Source organism: Ceratotherium simum, chromosome 1, assembly GCF_057802395.1.
Source record: "Ceratotherium simum simum isolate JZ-2026a chromosome 1, ASM5780239v1, whole genome shotgun sequence".
Classification (NCBI taxonomy): domain Eukaryota; kingdom Metazoa; phylum Chordata; class Mammalia; order Perissodactyla; family Rhinocerotidae; genus Ceratotherium; species Ceratotherium simum.
The window spans coordinates 58,621,773-58,636,528 of NC_141900.1; the positions used below are offsets into that span (position 1 = coordinate 58,621,773).

Genomic DNA, 14,756 nt, shown 5'->3' on the forward strand with positions numbered 1-14,756 from the left:
CATACCATCACTCTCCTCCTCTTTATTCCTTTTCTCCTGCTTTCTTATTTTTTTAAGCATTTATCACTCCCCGACAAATTACTGTTTATTGTCTGTCTGCTCCAAGTGGACTGCAAAACTCCATTAGACCTGGGCTTTGTTTTATTCACAGAACAGTGTTCTCAAAACAATGCCTGACACACAGTAGGTACTCATTAAATATTTATTGAATGAATTAATTTAGTCCATACCAAAAACCGTTTAGGTAAACATGCCCATGGAAGCTGAAATATGTGTTTCCATACTGGCCAAGACCCTCCTGGTCTAGCTGGACCTGGCCAAACTGGGCCAAGACGTCTGCAGGGCAGCCAAACACCTTGCAGTGAGAGGAGACCCGCACTCCTAGTCCACCCCGACCCTCGGGAGGCACGGCTGGAGGAGCCGGCCTAGAGCTCTGTGGAGGCTGGGATGACTGCTTTTTTCCTGAGAAGAGCAAGATTACATGAAGGTCCAGCTGAGCAGTAGCAGCATCTGCTGGAAATAAACTTGGAAGAAATGACTTAGCTGGATGGGGTGTTTTCGGGTCATAAAAATGTTGTGGAGTCAGACTTTACAGATGGTTTGAGGTCCCCAAATAGATTTGTTTTCAGGGGAGAGCTGGACAAGACACAGATGGATTAGAAATTCTGAGTGGCAAACATCCCACTGAGCAATACTCTGTAGGAGGAGAACGGGACCCTGAAAGCTGCCGAATGTATTTTAAAGAATTTCACTCCTACCCAAGATGACCTCTTGAATTAATCTTCAGGTTGCTGATCAAAGGAATCTGGGTTTTCTCCAAGGGAACCCAGGTAGCTAAGACTGTCCTCTGGAACTCAGATCGGGCAACTGACCATACTTCAGAAACTGGGCCTTGTGTGTTATGCCTCCACCCTAAAACTGCAACAGAACTGAGTTTCCATACGTAATAGAAGAAAGTAGTGAGCTTATTTGCTTAAGAAACAGCATGGTTGAAATAATGGAACCATAAGAGGGGAATTATGTCTCATCAGTTGCTCACTTCTTAGAAGGCATGCAACAAAATGACTTGTTAATGATCTGAACATTTAAACCAACTAGGTGATCCTGTTGATGAAAAGATTCCTATGGGGGGCCAGCCCCATGCGTAGTGGTTAAGTCCAGCGTGTTCTGCTTCAGCAGCCCTGGTTCACAGGTTTGGATACCAGGCGCGGACCCATACCACTGATCAAGGCATGCTGTGGCAGCGACCCACATACAAAATAGAGAAAGATTGGCACAGATGTTAGCTCAGAGCCAATCTTCCTCACGCAAAAAAAGAGGAAGATTGGCAACAGAGTTAGCTCAGAGTGAATCTTCCTCACCAAAAAAAAAAATTCCTATGGGAAATACTTTGGTAAAGTAAGCAATCCCTAGTTTATAGTTTCTAAAATGAAACATATTTCTATACTTCCAGTTTTCACATAGCAAAATATCTCTTTACATTAGCCAGTTTCTGATCTGTAAGCCACCTTGCTGAATTTCAGTATCAGTTATGCCAAATAATCATCTCTTGGCTGTGAAAAGATTTTCTGGCAGGCTCTCAAAGACAAGGACAGATGGCATTCCATTGGGGGTACTCCCTGCTCTTTGTTTTAGCAAATATTGACACTTTTGTAGGAAAAAGATCCAGATCCTGTTTCTTCCTAACTCATTTTGGCAATCCTGAAGGTTTGGAAAGATACAGTTCAATAGAATTGAGAAAATGCACTTGTCACTGAATTCAAAAAGACGTACGTCAGGGAGAGTCATGTCGTGGTTAATTGATGCTTGTAAAAGTCACAAAGTAGTAAATAATCCATGTGATCACAAAGCACTTTCAAACAGAAATGAGATAGAAAGGGAGAGGGGAGACGACTGAAGAAAAAGGCTCTCCAAAAAAATTCAAATTACTATACAATACTTTGTTTAAAGATCGTTTCTAATCTAGATGTTAAGAATAGCAAGGTTATATTAGTTTTACTCAGAAAATGAAGGACTATTTACTGAAATTCAAAATTAGGATATACTGTTACCATATATAGTCTTTTCTAGAAAGCAATTGGCAGAATATGTCTAACTCTCCCCAAAAGTTTATATTCTTTGACTCAGAAATTTTGGGGAATTTATACTACGTAAATAATCAGATTTGTGCCCAAAAATATGTATTACAGGTTATCACAGAGTTGTTCATAATAGCGAAAACTTGACAACAACCTAAACATTTATTAGTAGCAAACTGCTTAACTAAATCAACGTACATCCATATTATGGGATATTTTGCAGCCTATAAAGATGACGATGTGAAGCTATGTTTGTTTATATGGAAGATGTCATCAGTATAAGTGGTTTTTAAAAAGCAGTTACAAAAAATAATTTGTTACAAAAAGAAATTATTTTTATAACAATTATTACATAATTTATTTGTTGTATAAATTATTGCAAAATTATTTTTATAAAAATATATACGTGTATATTACATTTTAGAAAGTAGCTATGTTTGGGTGGTGAATTCTAGGTGATTGTAAGTTCTTGTTCCCTTTCTGTATTTTCTGTTGGCGTTGTTTTACAACGAGCGTATATCACTTCTATCTAAAACTAAAAAGAAAACTAAAAGTTATTTCCAGTTTGTAAAAAGAAAGTCACGATAACTTTTCATCAACTTCTCTTACAAAAGCCTGAGGCAGCGTTTTGCTGGGGCCTTGCTGTGCGTGACAGGAGAGGGACAAAATAAGGCTTGGTACAGATGGAGCCTTGAAACTAAGATACAGGGACCAGGCAAAGGGTTCAGGTGGCCTCCAAGACAAGCCACCTGCCCATCTGCTCCCGTTACCTGAACCAACTTTGTAACTCCCTGCTTCAGGAACACTCCATCCCATACCCTGGCTCTGAGGTTGTCACGAACTTGGCAGCACCTAGATTGCCCAGTCTTTACTCAGGGAAGAAATAGTTCTTATATAACAACAAGAACAAAACAAAAATGGAAGGAAAATAAAAAACGTATTTGTATTAGTTTCCTAGGAATGCCAGAACACATTACTACACCAAAAATTTGGTGGCTTAAAACAACAGAAATGTATCTCTCACATGTGGTTCCAGAGGCCAGAAATCTGAAATCAAGGTGCCGGCAGGGCTGCACTCCCTCTGAAAGCTCTTGGGGAGAATCTTTCCTTGCCTCTTCCAGCTTCTGGTGGCTCCTGGTGTCCTTGGCTTATGGCTGCATCACTCCAATCTCTGCCTCTGTCTTCACATCGCCTCCTTCTCTGTATGTCTGCGTGTCCTTGTCTGTCTCTCATAAGAACACTCTCATTGGATTTAGGGCCCACCGTAATCCAGTATAATCTCATCTCAATTCTTACCTTAGTTACATCTGCAAAGACCCTATTTCCAATTAAGGTCACATTCTGCAGTTTGGGGTGGATGGGAATTTTGGGGGGTCACTATTCAACCCACTGCAATATCATAGACAACCTTTGTTCAGCATGCAAAAACTCTGACTAGTATTTGCCTTTTAAAAAGGTGGGTAGAAGGCTGGCAGGGTTGACAGCGAACTCAGAAGCAGATCTGGACGGCCCAGGAAGCGCCTTCTGTCTTGTAGTTTGGCAATCAGAAAGCTGCCGCTGAGTTAAGATCAGATAGAGATTCCAGAGTTCAGGACGACAACACTAGGAATCAGAGAAAATCAGTAAGGACAAAGAAACAGTTAAGCAGGAACTGGTTAATGATGTGAATTAGTAAAGAGAACATTATAGCTGCTATCAAAAATACAAATATGCTTGAGGGAGATGATTAAGCAAATGAGAGAATTCAGGTGCTAAACTAATCACCAGTTCAGATAATAAAAAACCCATCAACTTTATTAAACAATGATCAGGGTTGTTGGCCTCACAACTAGTTTCTTATAGCAAAGGAGCCATAAATCGGGCCTATGCAAACTGTATTGGTATTAATTCCCACTTACAGGTGCTTGAGTTTTCTACTATGTGGATGATCAGTGACTTTCCCCACAACCCCACTTACGTGCTGCTTCCCTCTCAACCAACAGCGTGAAGTTGGAGAGTGAAGATCAACGTGAGTGGTAGACCTTCAAAATGTCATCAAGCAGGTACACGCGCTAACAAAAAAGGAAGATGCATCTCAAAGTCAGAGAGACACCTTTCAGATCCTTCTTCCAGCTGGAGATTTAATCAAGAGTAGAGGCTATTACCTTTTGCTTTCTTTTCCAAAGCTATGTGGTGGTGCTCTTAGGACTGAAAGCCTCATAGTTAAGTGAGAACACTGGGGTTTGGTAGTAATCTAACATAATTCCTCAACTGTCACGAAGACTTTCAGAGACACTCAAAGCAGGACGGGAACTTAGGCACCTGTCCAGTTCAAGTTCTCACTGTGCAGGTGAGAGGCCCGAGGTCCGGAGATGTAGGCGCCCTTGCCAAAATGACTTGCTTGGTCCAAGCTAGGATTAGATGCAGGAATCCCAAGCTCTTTCCATGATACGCACCATCTGCTTTGAGCACTCTCACCAGGCGGCATCTTAAACACCTAGACTTGTCAAGCTTGAACAAGCTGCTCTGGGTCTGCATTAGTGTGTTAATTCACTGTGAGGGGCTAAAATAATATTTTTAGTCAAAAGAGTTACATACCCAGTAGCTGATGAATAAATAGTTTCTGAATGAATGGAATGCAGAATAAGACCAAGGGACAGTGGCTCACCAGATGTGCCAAAAACAGATATCCATGCTCCCTTCTTGGCCGTGAGGACACTGCTAGGCCCTATCTTCCAGCCTCCCTTGCAGTGAGTTGTGGCCATGTGGCTTAGTTCTGGCCAATGGAACGTGAGTGGAAGTCATGGGGGCCACTTCCAGGCCTCGCCCTTAAAATCCTCCCACTCTTGGCCTTCACTCTCGCTCTCCATCACCAGCTGAATGGAGAAGACACTGAGGACCTAGAGGAGGACAGAGCCAAAACAGGGAAAGGGCCTGTGTCCTCAAATGACCCCAAAGAGCACAGACTCCCCTTATCCCAAGCCCTTTTTTGAGCTACGAAATAAGAAAGAAGTAAATTTTCACTGGGTTAAGCCACTGAGAATTGGGGGTGTTTGTTATAGTGGTCAGCCACCCTGACTAGGTTTGTGTGGGTGGTTAAACAGACCAAGGTCCATAATAGTTTAGGGGTCCAGCACTTTGGATGTGATGGACAGGACAAAGGTTGGCAATGGTAGTTCCCCTTTGCTCCCAAATGTGTATGCTGCAAACTTCTTGTGGACTTCTCATTCCCTGCCGATCAGTCTCACTCCAATGTCCCCTAGACCTCCCTACCTCTCTTCCTAATTCCCTTTCTGTGCCCTGCAATCCCCTTACACACACACAGAGCAACTGCAAACTCTGGAACCTTCTCCTGAATGTAAGAATTCCAGTTCACACTATAGAGACTGGGTGGGAGGCAGCAAAGCCACTTAGCTTGTGAGTTTCCTGGCATAGGCCTGACCTTAAACAAACATATTTCTCAGGAGGAGTCCCACGCTCTCAAATCAGTGGCGTGAATTTCACCCTGTGCACATCCTTCTTCCCTAATAAGACTGCAAGCTCTTGTCTTGAACATCTCCATATCCCAATGACTGTCACCAAATGGGTGCTTAATATGTGTCACTGATGGTAAATGAGACCGGCATAGATCAACAGCAATCAAAACTGTGCAAGAATCACCTAAGAGCCAACATGATAGGGTGCCCTAAATACAGGGTGGTTATTTTTGTGTAAAAGATCAAGAAGGAGGAGCATCACCCAGAGGGACAAAACCAATACTTCATTTCCCCTGAAACTTAGCAGATTTTACATTTTCAAAAGCTGTGAGAAGAAAGCATTTATTGAAAGAGTGCACTTCCCCCCACAGGAGGAGGATGAGTAATGAATAAATAAGCTAAACATTGCAGAGGAGGGGTGGACTGCAGTTGGAAGTGGAGAGATTGGGGTTTGAACTCTGACTCTGCCATTTACCAAGGGCATGTCATTGGGCACAGAGTGCCATGTCCTGAGCCTCAGTGACCTTATCTAGACAATATAAAATGGAGGTAATACCTACTTCATAAAGTTGCTGTGAGGAGTAAACACGATTATACGTGAAAAGGGCCCAGCACAGAGTAGGGTTCAGTACATCGTGGTTTCTATTGTGAGTGGTACGTCTGAGCATATAGATGGTGATAATCATTATTATAATGTCCAAAACAACTTTATAGTCAAACTTTCAGAAGATTATAGACTAACAAGAGAAAAAGGATAAACTCTTCCTCTTCATTAAGTATCAGTTGATTCATCATCACCAAGACTGGTACTAGATAGCAAATTAGGCCATTCATTAGTCAATTTTGCAGAAGCCTTTGGCAAAACATCTCAACTGCAGAGTCATTTAAATTCTAGTGACTATGCCTGTTTTGAAACTTATGTGCCGTCGAGTCGGCTCTGACTCCTGGTGACCCTATGAATGAGTGACATCCACCATATCCTGTCCTCAACAGCTCTACTCAAACTCATGTCTATGGCTTCCTTTATGCAGTCAAGTCATCTTACATTTGGTCTTCCTCTTTTCCTGCTGTTTTCTACTTTTCCCAGCATCGTTGTCTTTTCCAAAGAATCCTGCCGTCTCATGATGTGCCCATAGTAGGACAGCCACAATGTTATCATTTTTGCCTCCAGCGATAGTCATTTTTGATAGTCATATCATTTTTGCCTCCATTTTCTCCAGGACCCACCCGTTCATCTTTCTGGCGGTCCAGGATATCTGTAGAGCTCTCCTCCAACACCATATATCAAACAAATCCATTTTTTTTCCTGTCAGCCTTCTCCACTGTCCAGCTTTTGCACCTGTGCATAGTAACTGGGAATCCGAGGGTGTGGATGATCTTGGCCTTGTTCTCTAATGATGCTTCCTTACACTTGACGATCTTTCCTAATTCTTTCATCGCTGCCCTTCCAAGTCTCGGTCTTGATTTCTTGGTGGCCGTCTCCATTTAAATTGATGACTGACCCACGGTAAACAAAATCTTTAACAATTGCAATGTCTTCACTGTTCTTCCTACTCATGACATTTTGAAACCAACTATGCTTAATTCTTCCTCCTAGATAATACAACTTAACATCTTACTTTATGTCTTAGACTTTTTTGTGTGTGTGTGAGGAGATCAGCCCTGTGCTAACATCTGCCAATCCTCCTCTTTTTTTGCTGAGGAAGACTGGCCCTGGGCTAACATCCATGCCCATCTTCCTCTACTTTATATGGGACGCCGCCACAGCATGGCTTGCCAAGCAGTGCGTTGGTGCACGCCCAGGATCCAAACTGGCAAACCTCAGGCCGCTGCAGCGGAACGCGCACACTTAACCGCTTGTGCCACCGGGCCAGCCCTTGTCTTGGACTTTTAATAGGCTGTTTTGCTTAATCTTGGAATTTCTACCACAAATTTAAATTTCCTGTGGCTAATATTGGCAGAAACTTTCTAAAAAAGGGATGCCAAGGTTCTGATGTTTTCTTTCTTGCTGAATTTGGATACTTACAAGAAACTGCCATGGAAGAAAGCACTTTGCTCACCTCATACCAGCCAATGGTGGCTATGTTTTAGTGGTAACTATCTTTCATGCCAAGTTACAATCTTACATTTAAAGGAGTAAGCCAGATTTTTGCATCTCGGGACCAGAATGTACTGCTGTAATGTTACTTCATAGTTATAAACTATTCATTGAATATATCACTAACCAGGCAGCAAAATTGCAATTGCATTTTTAGTTTTTCCTTCCACTTATCTCATGCCCACTCTGACACAGCATACGTTGTTATCTAGGCTGCATAACAAAATACCCCAAAACCTAGTGCCATGAAACAACATTTATCATCTTAGAGTCATTTCTGGTTCAGGACTCCATGTGTAACTTAGACACGTCCTCTGGCTTGGGGGTCTTTCCCCAGGTGCGATCAGGGAGTTGGCCAGGGCTACAGTCATCTCCGACCTCAACGGGGAAGGATCTGCTTCTAAGCTCACTCAAGTGGCTGTTGACAAACCTCGGGCTCTCACTGGCTACTGGCTTCTACAGAGGGATGCTCACAAGATGGCACCTTTCTCCAAGAGGGAGAGAGCAAGAGATGGCGAGAGCGGGTAAGTGCTATGGTCTGAATGTTTGTGTCCCCCCAAAATTCATGTGTTGAAACCTAACTCTCAAGGTGATGGTATTAGGAGATGGGGCCATCAGGAGGTGATGAGGTCATGAGAGCAGAGCCATCATGAATGGGATTAGTGCCCTTATAAAAGCCCTAGAGAAAGCTCCCTTGCCTCTTCCACTATGTGAGGATACAACAAGAAGTCAGCAGTCTGGACCCAGAACAGGGCCCTCGCTAGAACCAGACCATGCTGGCACCCTGATCTCAGACTTCCAGTCTCCAGAACAGTGAGCAATAAATTTCTGCTGTTTATAAGCCACCAGTTCTACGGTATTTTGTTATAGCATCCCAAACAGACTAAGACAGTAAGCAAGACAGAAGCCACTCAGAGTCCTTTTGTAACCTAATCTTGGAAACGACATCCCATCACTTTTGCCATATTCTATTTGTTAGAAGAAAATCACTAGGTTCAGCCCACACTGGAGGGCTGAACTTGAGGAAAGGGGAGCACTGGAAATCATCTTAGAACTTGCCTACCTCACAGGAACACCATTTAAGGCAGTGCTTCTCAAACTAATCCTGGCGAAGGACCAGCTTTTTTTTTTTTTTTTTTTTGATTTCCAATCTCTTGTAGGTCAGTACTTTTGTAAAATAAATAAAAATTAATTTCTAGAAAAATAAAATAAAAAACAAAGGCATAAAAAACAAACCCACTGATCACATGATGGATGTCACAACAATGTCAAATTGCTATAAAAGTTTCTAAACACTCTCAGTTCTATTGCTTACCTCATCTGGACCAGATACAAACGGTTTGTGGATTGGTATCAGTTTTGGACCATCCTTTGAGCAGTACTGATTTAAGGACTTCAATAAATGCAGATGACTTTGCACTATTCACTTGGCTATTCCTAGATGGAGGGATTCTAGAAATAATAAAAAAAAAACTTAAGTAGAAGTCATTCCTTCTAATCTCATTCCACTCTTTCTGCATTCCAAAAAATGGGACTTTTGTTTTGATTAAGGTCAAGGGTGTGTGGGAATGATTATGAGTTTCCTGATTAATATTTGACCCCAAGGTCCTTTGTGTGTCCTCCTTTTCACCAGTCTGTAAGCTAGCATTAAGCCCCACTTTTGAATTGAGCTTTCTGACAGACACTATGACTATCAATTCACATTTTAAAAGGTGAGGAGTCAGCCCCCTCTCCAACTAATGCTATAAAGGAAGTCTGAATGCCCTTCCTGCTCCTGGTCTATTCAGATCCATCTAAACACTTCTTAATGTAAACTCCTTAATTCAACTGAAAAGATATTTTTTGAGCACCAACTGTGTGCAAGATTCTGGAAGATACCACCCTGAAGAAGGCACCATCTCTGTTCTCACCTGGTTTACAGCTCTTCCTTTATAGTGATTTACATCTCCTCAATTCTTGGCATTTGAGAACATTCTTTTCCTTGTTTCTAGGTGATTCATGCATCTATAGCTAGTCTCCCTAATGAAACCATAAACTTACCAAGCAAAAGTATTCCATTTCATATCCACCACAGCCTCCAGCAAGGCATCAGGCAGTTTAGTAGGTCCTCAGTAAGAACCTAAATTCAGCTGACATTTACCAAGCTCACAATCCAAATCCCCTGACCAGGGACTAAATACTACCAACAGGGCTTCTGTCCCAAATCTTGCTATGCTGTTGAGCATCTCTCTTTGTTCCTCTTCCAGCCTCTTCACTACTCCCTAACCTATCCTCCAAGGCTTAAAGCAGAAGCACACTCTGCTCCCCTGGCTTGCGACAGGCAAATTAAAACCTAGTATGAAGTTTTCACACTAGCCCCAAGAAAGAGGAGAAAACCAGGTGGAGGGAGGGGCTTTTAAGAACAAGTCTTGCTTGGGGCTGGCCCGGTGGTGCAAGTGGTTGGGTGCATGCACTCCCCTGCGGCGGCCCAGGGTTCTCGGGTTCGGATCCCGGGCACACACCCACGCACTGCTTGTCGAGCCATGCTGTGGCGACGTCTCATGTAAAGTAGAGGAAGATGGGCATGGATCTTCCTCAGCAAAAAAAGAGGAGGATTGGCAGATGTTAGCTCAGGGCTGATCTTCCTCACAAAAAAAAAAAAAAAACAAGTCTTGCTCAACTTCTTACACAACTGCCAACCCTCAGGTGGGCATCCCCTCCTTCTCCCTTACCCCTCAAGGAAGGGAGTGAGAGTTAGTAAAACCCACATTTGCAAGGCCCAGTGCTTGGTAGCATGAAGGCACAGAGGTGTGCCAACCAGGTTTTTTGCCCTCAAGAATTTACAATGGGCAAATCAGATCTATCTCAACTATAGTACAAAGAAGAATGTGCCAAGTGTCGCAATGTCGGCATATGGAGAAAGCACTGTGGGAGAGCAGATGGGGGAAGAGATTAATTCCAAACCGTGAAAACTCAGAGGATATATCTTTGGGGTTAAGCCTTGGAGGATGGGCAATACAAATAATGGGTAATACTCAGAGAACACTTCCTACCTACCAAGTGCTGTGGTTGGTGCTTTACATGCATCTCATTTGGGGCTCACAACAGGTCTGCTGGGGAGGTCCTATTATTAGGCCCATTTTACAGGGAAGAAACTGAGGCACAGAGAGAATGAGCAGTTTGTCTAAGGTCCAGGCTAGTAAGTGCTGGAGGGGGTATTCGAACTCATACAGGGTAACTGTAGAGCTGATGCTCATAACCCTCACTTAAGGAGCAAAGGAGACCATGAGGGAAGGCCAAGTATTGTGCAGGGCACCCCCAGGAAACAGTGAGGATTCTGTGACGCTCGAGCACAGAGCCCCTGGGGGTGGGGGGAGAAATGGGGGTCACGGGAAAGGACAAGGACAGGGTTTGGGGGCAGTGCTGTTTAATCCCAATGGCAGCTGTGGTATCTAAATGTCAAACATTGGACTTTACATATAATACTTCACCTGACCTCACCACATCCCTATTGGACAGGTACTCTTATCCCCGTTTTACAGATAAGAGAACTGAGGAACAGAGAAGTTAAGTAACTTATTCAAGGTCACACGACTGGCAGATAGTAGAGCTGGGATCCGAACCCAGGGATCAGACTCCTGAGGGCACTGCGCCTGCCTTCTCACGTGGGTGCAGTCCCTTTTCATGCTGCCCATGCCTCGACTTTTCCCCTAGTCTACACATCCTGTCCTTCCCACCCACCTTTACCCCTGGCCACCTACTCCCACCCCGCGCATTCAGCTACAACAGCCCAGCCCACCGCCACAAGGTAGGGGACACTTCGCGCCCGGAACAACTGCTCCCAGAGAGCTTTGCGTTCCCCCGGAATAAAGAGCCTTTGAGCTGGGGAGCCCCGCCCCGCGCGGGCCCCTCCCACGGCGCGGGCCCGGGGCGGCCGTGGGCGTGTCCCCTGCGGCGGCGCCCGCGGCCCGGGGCGGAGCCTGGCCGGGGCGCGGGGCTGCAGGGTTGCAGGGTGGATGGGCGAGCGGGCTGGGCGAGCAGGTGGCTTCTCCTCCGTCTCTCCTGAGCCCCAGGCACCGTGCCGGCTGCCCAGGGAGCGCCTTTGTGCCCGGCCCCGGGAGCCCGCGACGGCCGCTGGGCGCCCGGGTCCATTGTTTCGCTTCTCTGACTCTTCCGGGCAGGTGCCGGCGCCGCGCGGGGCCCGCACGTGCCAAAGCGGCGGCCGGAGCGCCGGGACCTGTGGGCGCCGGCAGGGGTGTCCGCGGGCGCGCGGCAGGAGATGAAGTACCTGAAGCCGTGGTGGTCGGACGGCGGTGGTCTCCTGCACCTCACCATCCTGCTGAGCTTGGCGGGGCTCCGCCTGGACCTAGACCTGGACCTGGACCTCTGCCTGTTGCTCCCGCCGCACACCCTGCTCCGGGATGAGCTGCTGCTCCTCCGGGGCGGCCCGACGAGCCCCGCCTACGCTCTCAGCCCCTTGCCCGCCTCGGGAGGGTGGGGGAGCGCACACCAACTGCACCCGAAGGGCTGGGACCCCGACCCCGCAGCGCCGCCCGAGGGCCAACTGCTCCGGGAGGTGCGCGCGCTGGGGGTCCCCTTCATCCCCCGCACCCGAGTGGATGCGTGGCTGGTGCACAGCGTGGCAGCCGGGGACGCCGACGGGGCCCACGGGCTGCTCGGCGCCGCCGCCGCCTCGTCGGCCGGAGGTGTGGGCGCCGGCGTGGACAGCGGTAGCCAGGCTGCGCCGGGGGGCGGCGGGGACCCCCGAGCGGCTCCGAGTAGCCCCTTGGCCGCCGGAGAGGAGGAGAAGGCACCGGCGGAACCGACGGCTCAGGTGCCGGACGCCGGCGGACGCGCGAGCGAGGTAACAGGAGCCTGGGGACGCGAGCGAGGTGCTGGGGGGGTCTGGCCAGGAGCCCTAGAGGGTGTGAGGGACCTAGGGAAGGGGCACACCAGCGCTCTCCTTCCACCCTCAGTCCCTGGCTGGTTGTGGGTTCGCGGACGACTCTGCGCCTCTCCTTTTTGTGGATCCGAGCGAAGGCTATTAGTGCCGTCACTGTGGCTTTTGGGTTTTTGAGAAAGAAGCGGGTGAAATCATCCGTTTGGTTGTAGAGGACACCTCTCCTGAGTTTGGCAGCTATCAAAGGGAGTTCGGAGAAGGGGAGGGAGGAAGGGATGCTGGTGATTTTCTTGCCCACTATCTGTTCAGTACCTCCTGTACACTGAGATGTCTGTTTCTGGAACCCGTGCCCGACCTGGAGGATCCGAAGGAGACCTTGGCCTCCGGGGGCGATGCACGTTTCTCTTAAGAACCACTCTCCCGGCCTCACGCGACGGCCGGCCCCCGCCCGTATTTTAACCCAATGGCAGTTCGTTTTTGCTGCTTCCCTGGGTTAAGGAGCCGTGGTCAGTATCCAGGCCGAGGCCAGGGGGCAGACGATCCAGCTGTGACCTAACAATCCTCCTCTCTCTTGGAACTTGTATAACCCCTTATTACCATAAAGAAAACAGGTACCCTGACGGTCACCTAGTGACTAACAAGTTCCCTTTCTTTGGTTTATGGGTCCGAACCCTTCGGCTTAACTTCCTTTTGAAACAAAGTTCGCCGAGATCTGTCGGTTGAGCATCCTATCTGATGCTCCCATTGGCCCGCTGGAGTCTTAAAGGACACTTAATACCAATTTCCACAAAACCACCTTATCTTTCCAAGAGGCCTTTTTAATTCTCTCTTGGCCCAAACCTTAGTGTTAACAATTGACTTCAATCAAAAAGTGTTCCGTGGACGTTGTTTTTGTGGACTGCAGTCTTATGCAAAAGGGGCATTGGGGCTGGACAGGTTTGTTTGCTGCTCTTCGGAGTTGCCCTGTTTGTGTAGGTAGTTGCCAGACGAGCTTCTCCACCCTCTCCTGGAGGGGTCATTGTGCCAAAGCACTTGGTGATTCACTGTTATGCAGATCTGATCCCTTCCTCTTCCTGGGGCCGGAACTCGGGGTGGGGGTTAGTGAGAGTCTGGTGGGCTCCTGTCTGTTCAGAACAGTGGAAGGTTCTTCCCATTCACTCATCCGGTCTGGACCCTGTGGGTTTGTCTCAGCTGAATCCTCTGTCCCCTGACGTGGTGCGTGCTGCACTGCTACTATTCCTGATTCTGTAACACGCGGGGGTGAAACCCGATGTGGATGCTGTACCAGATGGCACCCTGCCCCCCTCACAGCTGAATGCCAGCCAGCTTGCCAAGTGTACAGGGACCTGGAGGGAGGCAAGGCTGTTCACTCTTGAGGAACTTCCCTCCGCCTCCCAACATCGCCTGGTTGATGCCTATTTACACAGGCGAGCTTGCCTTGGAGGAAGCTCGGGGGGCCTAGGCCCAGCCTGACCTCCTTGGATGCCATGAGCCTAGTTTTCTTAGGGGAGAGGGTGAAGTTCACCCAGGACCATTCTTCTGGCACTGCCTTCCCAGCCGGCATGTGTGGACCTGTTGGACCGTGGTAGCTACTGGGATGACCTGGTTATGATGTCCTTGCTGGCAATAATCAGCTGTGGAGCACATTACCGTTTTCCCAGCCAATTCACTTTTATTGATAATGCCTTTTACATCAACCCTGTGGGATATGCAGGCCAGGCATCTTTATATCCAATTTGTACTTAAGGGAAATAGATGCCCAGTGAGGTCAGGGGACTTGGCTAAACCACAGTTAGTTAGTGCCAGAAGTGGGACTAGAACCTGAGCTTCCTGACTCCCAGACTGGGAGATTAATTAAACACCAGGTTCTCTGGACAAGCAAACAGCAGGAATGAGGTGATGCCCTCCACTCTTGACTCCAGGACCACTGCTCTCCAGTGCTGGGTTGACTGTTCAAGGCAGATTGTACCATCCATAATGCTGAAGTTACAATTTGAAACCACGACTGTGGGAGAAAATGGCTGGGAAAACACCGGTTTTTGCAATGAGCAAACCTGGGTTTGGGGGCATCACGTACTAATGTGCCCTCTTATGGGGTTACGTTAGTCACTCCAAGCCTCAGTGTCTCATCTGTCAAGTGGGAGAGTAATTCTTACCTCAGGGTGTTATGCCAATTAAATGAGAAAAGCATGTGTGAAGTGCCAGCCCAGGGCCTGGAACGGAATTGTTGTTCTCTTCTTTCGCCC

At 47.1% G+C, this 14,756-nt stretch overlaps 1 protein-coding gene and 1 long non-coding RNA gene across 2 annotated transcripts in view; one reads left to right on the top strand and one right to left on the bottom strand.

Moving 5' to 3' along the window:
• Positions 1 to 196: 196 nt before the first annotated feature.
• LOC147918214 (uncharacterized) lies at positions 197 to 11,308 on the bottom strand. The gene is made up of 3 exons (XR_015551689.1): positions 8,947 to 11,308; positions 4,036 to 4,129; positions 197 to 3,680 (listed from the first exon to the last, which is right to left on the bottom strand). It is a non-coding gene; the product is annotated as an uncharacterized LOC147918214 (long non-coding RNA).
• A 312-nt stretch (positions 11,309 to 11,620) lies between these two features.
• The window catches only part of NFE2L3 (NFE2 like bZIP transcription factor 3), a 31,757-nt gene continuing 28,621 nt past the window's right edge, over positions 11,621 to 14,756 (top strand). The window contains exon 1 of the mRNA XM_014786300.2: positions 11,621 to 12,474. Coding sequence (XP_014641786.1) covers positions 11,890 to 12,474 — 585 coding nt within the window. The 5' untranslated portion in view covers positions 11,621 to 11,889. The remainder of the gene's footprint in view (positions 12,475 to 14,756) is intronic.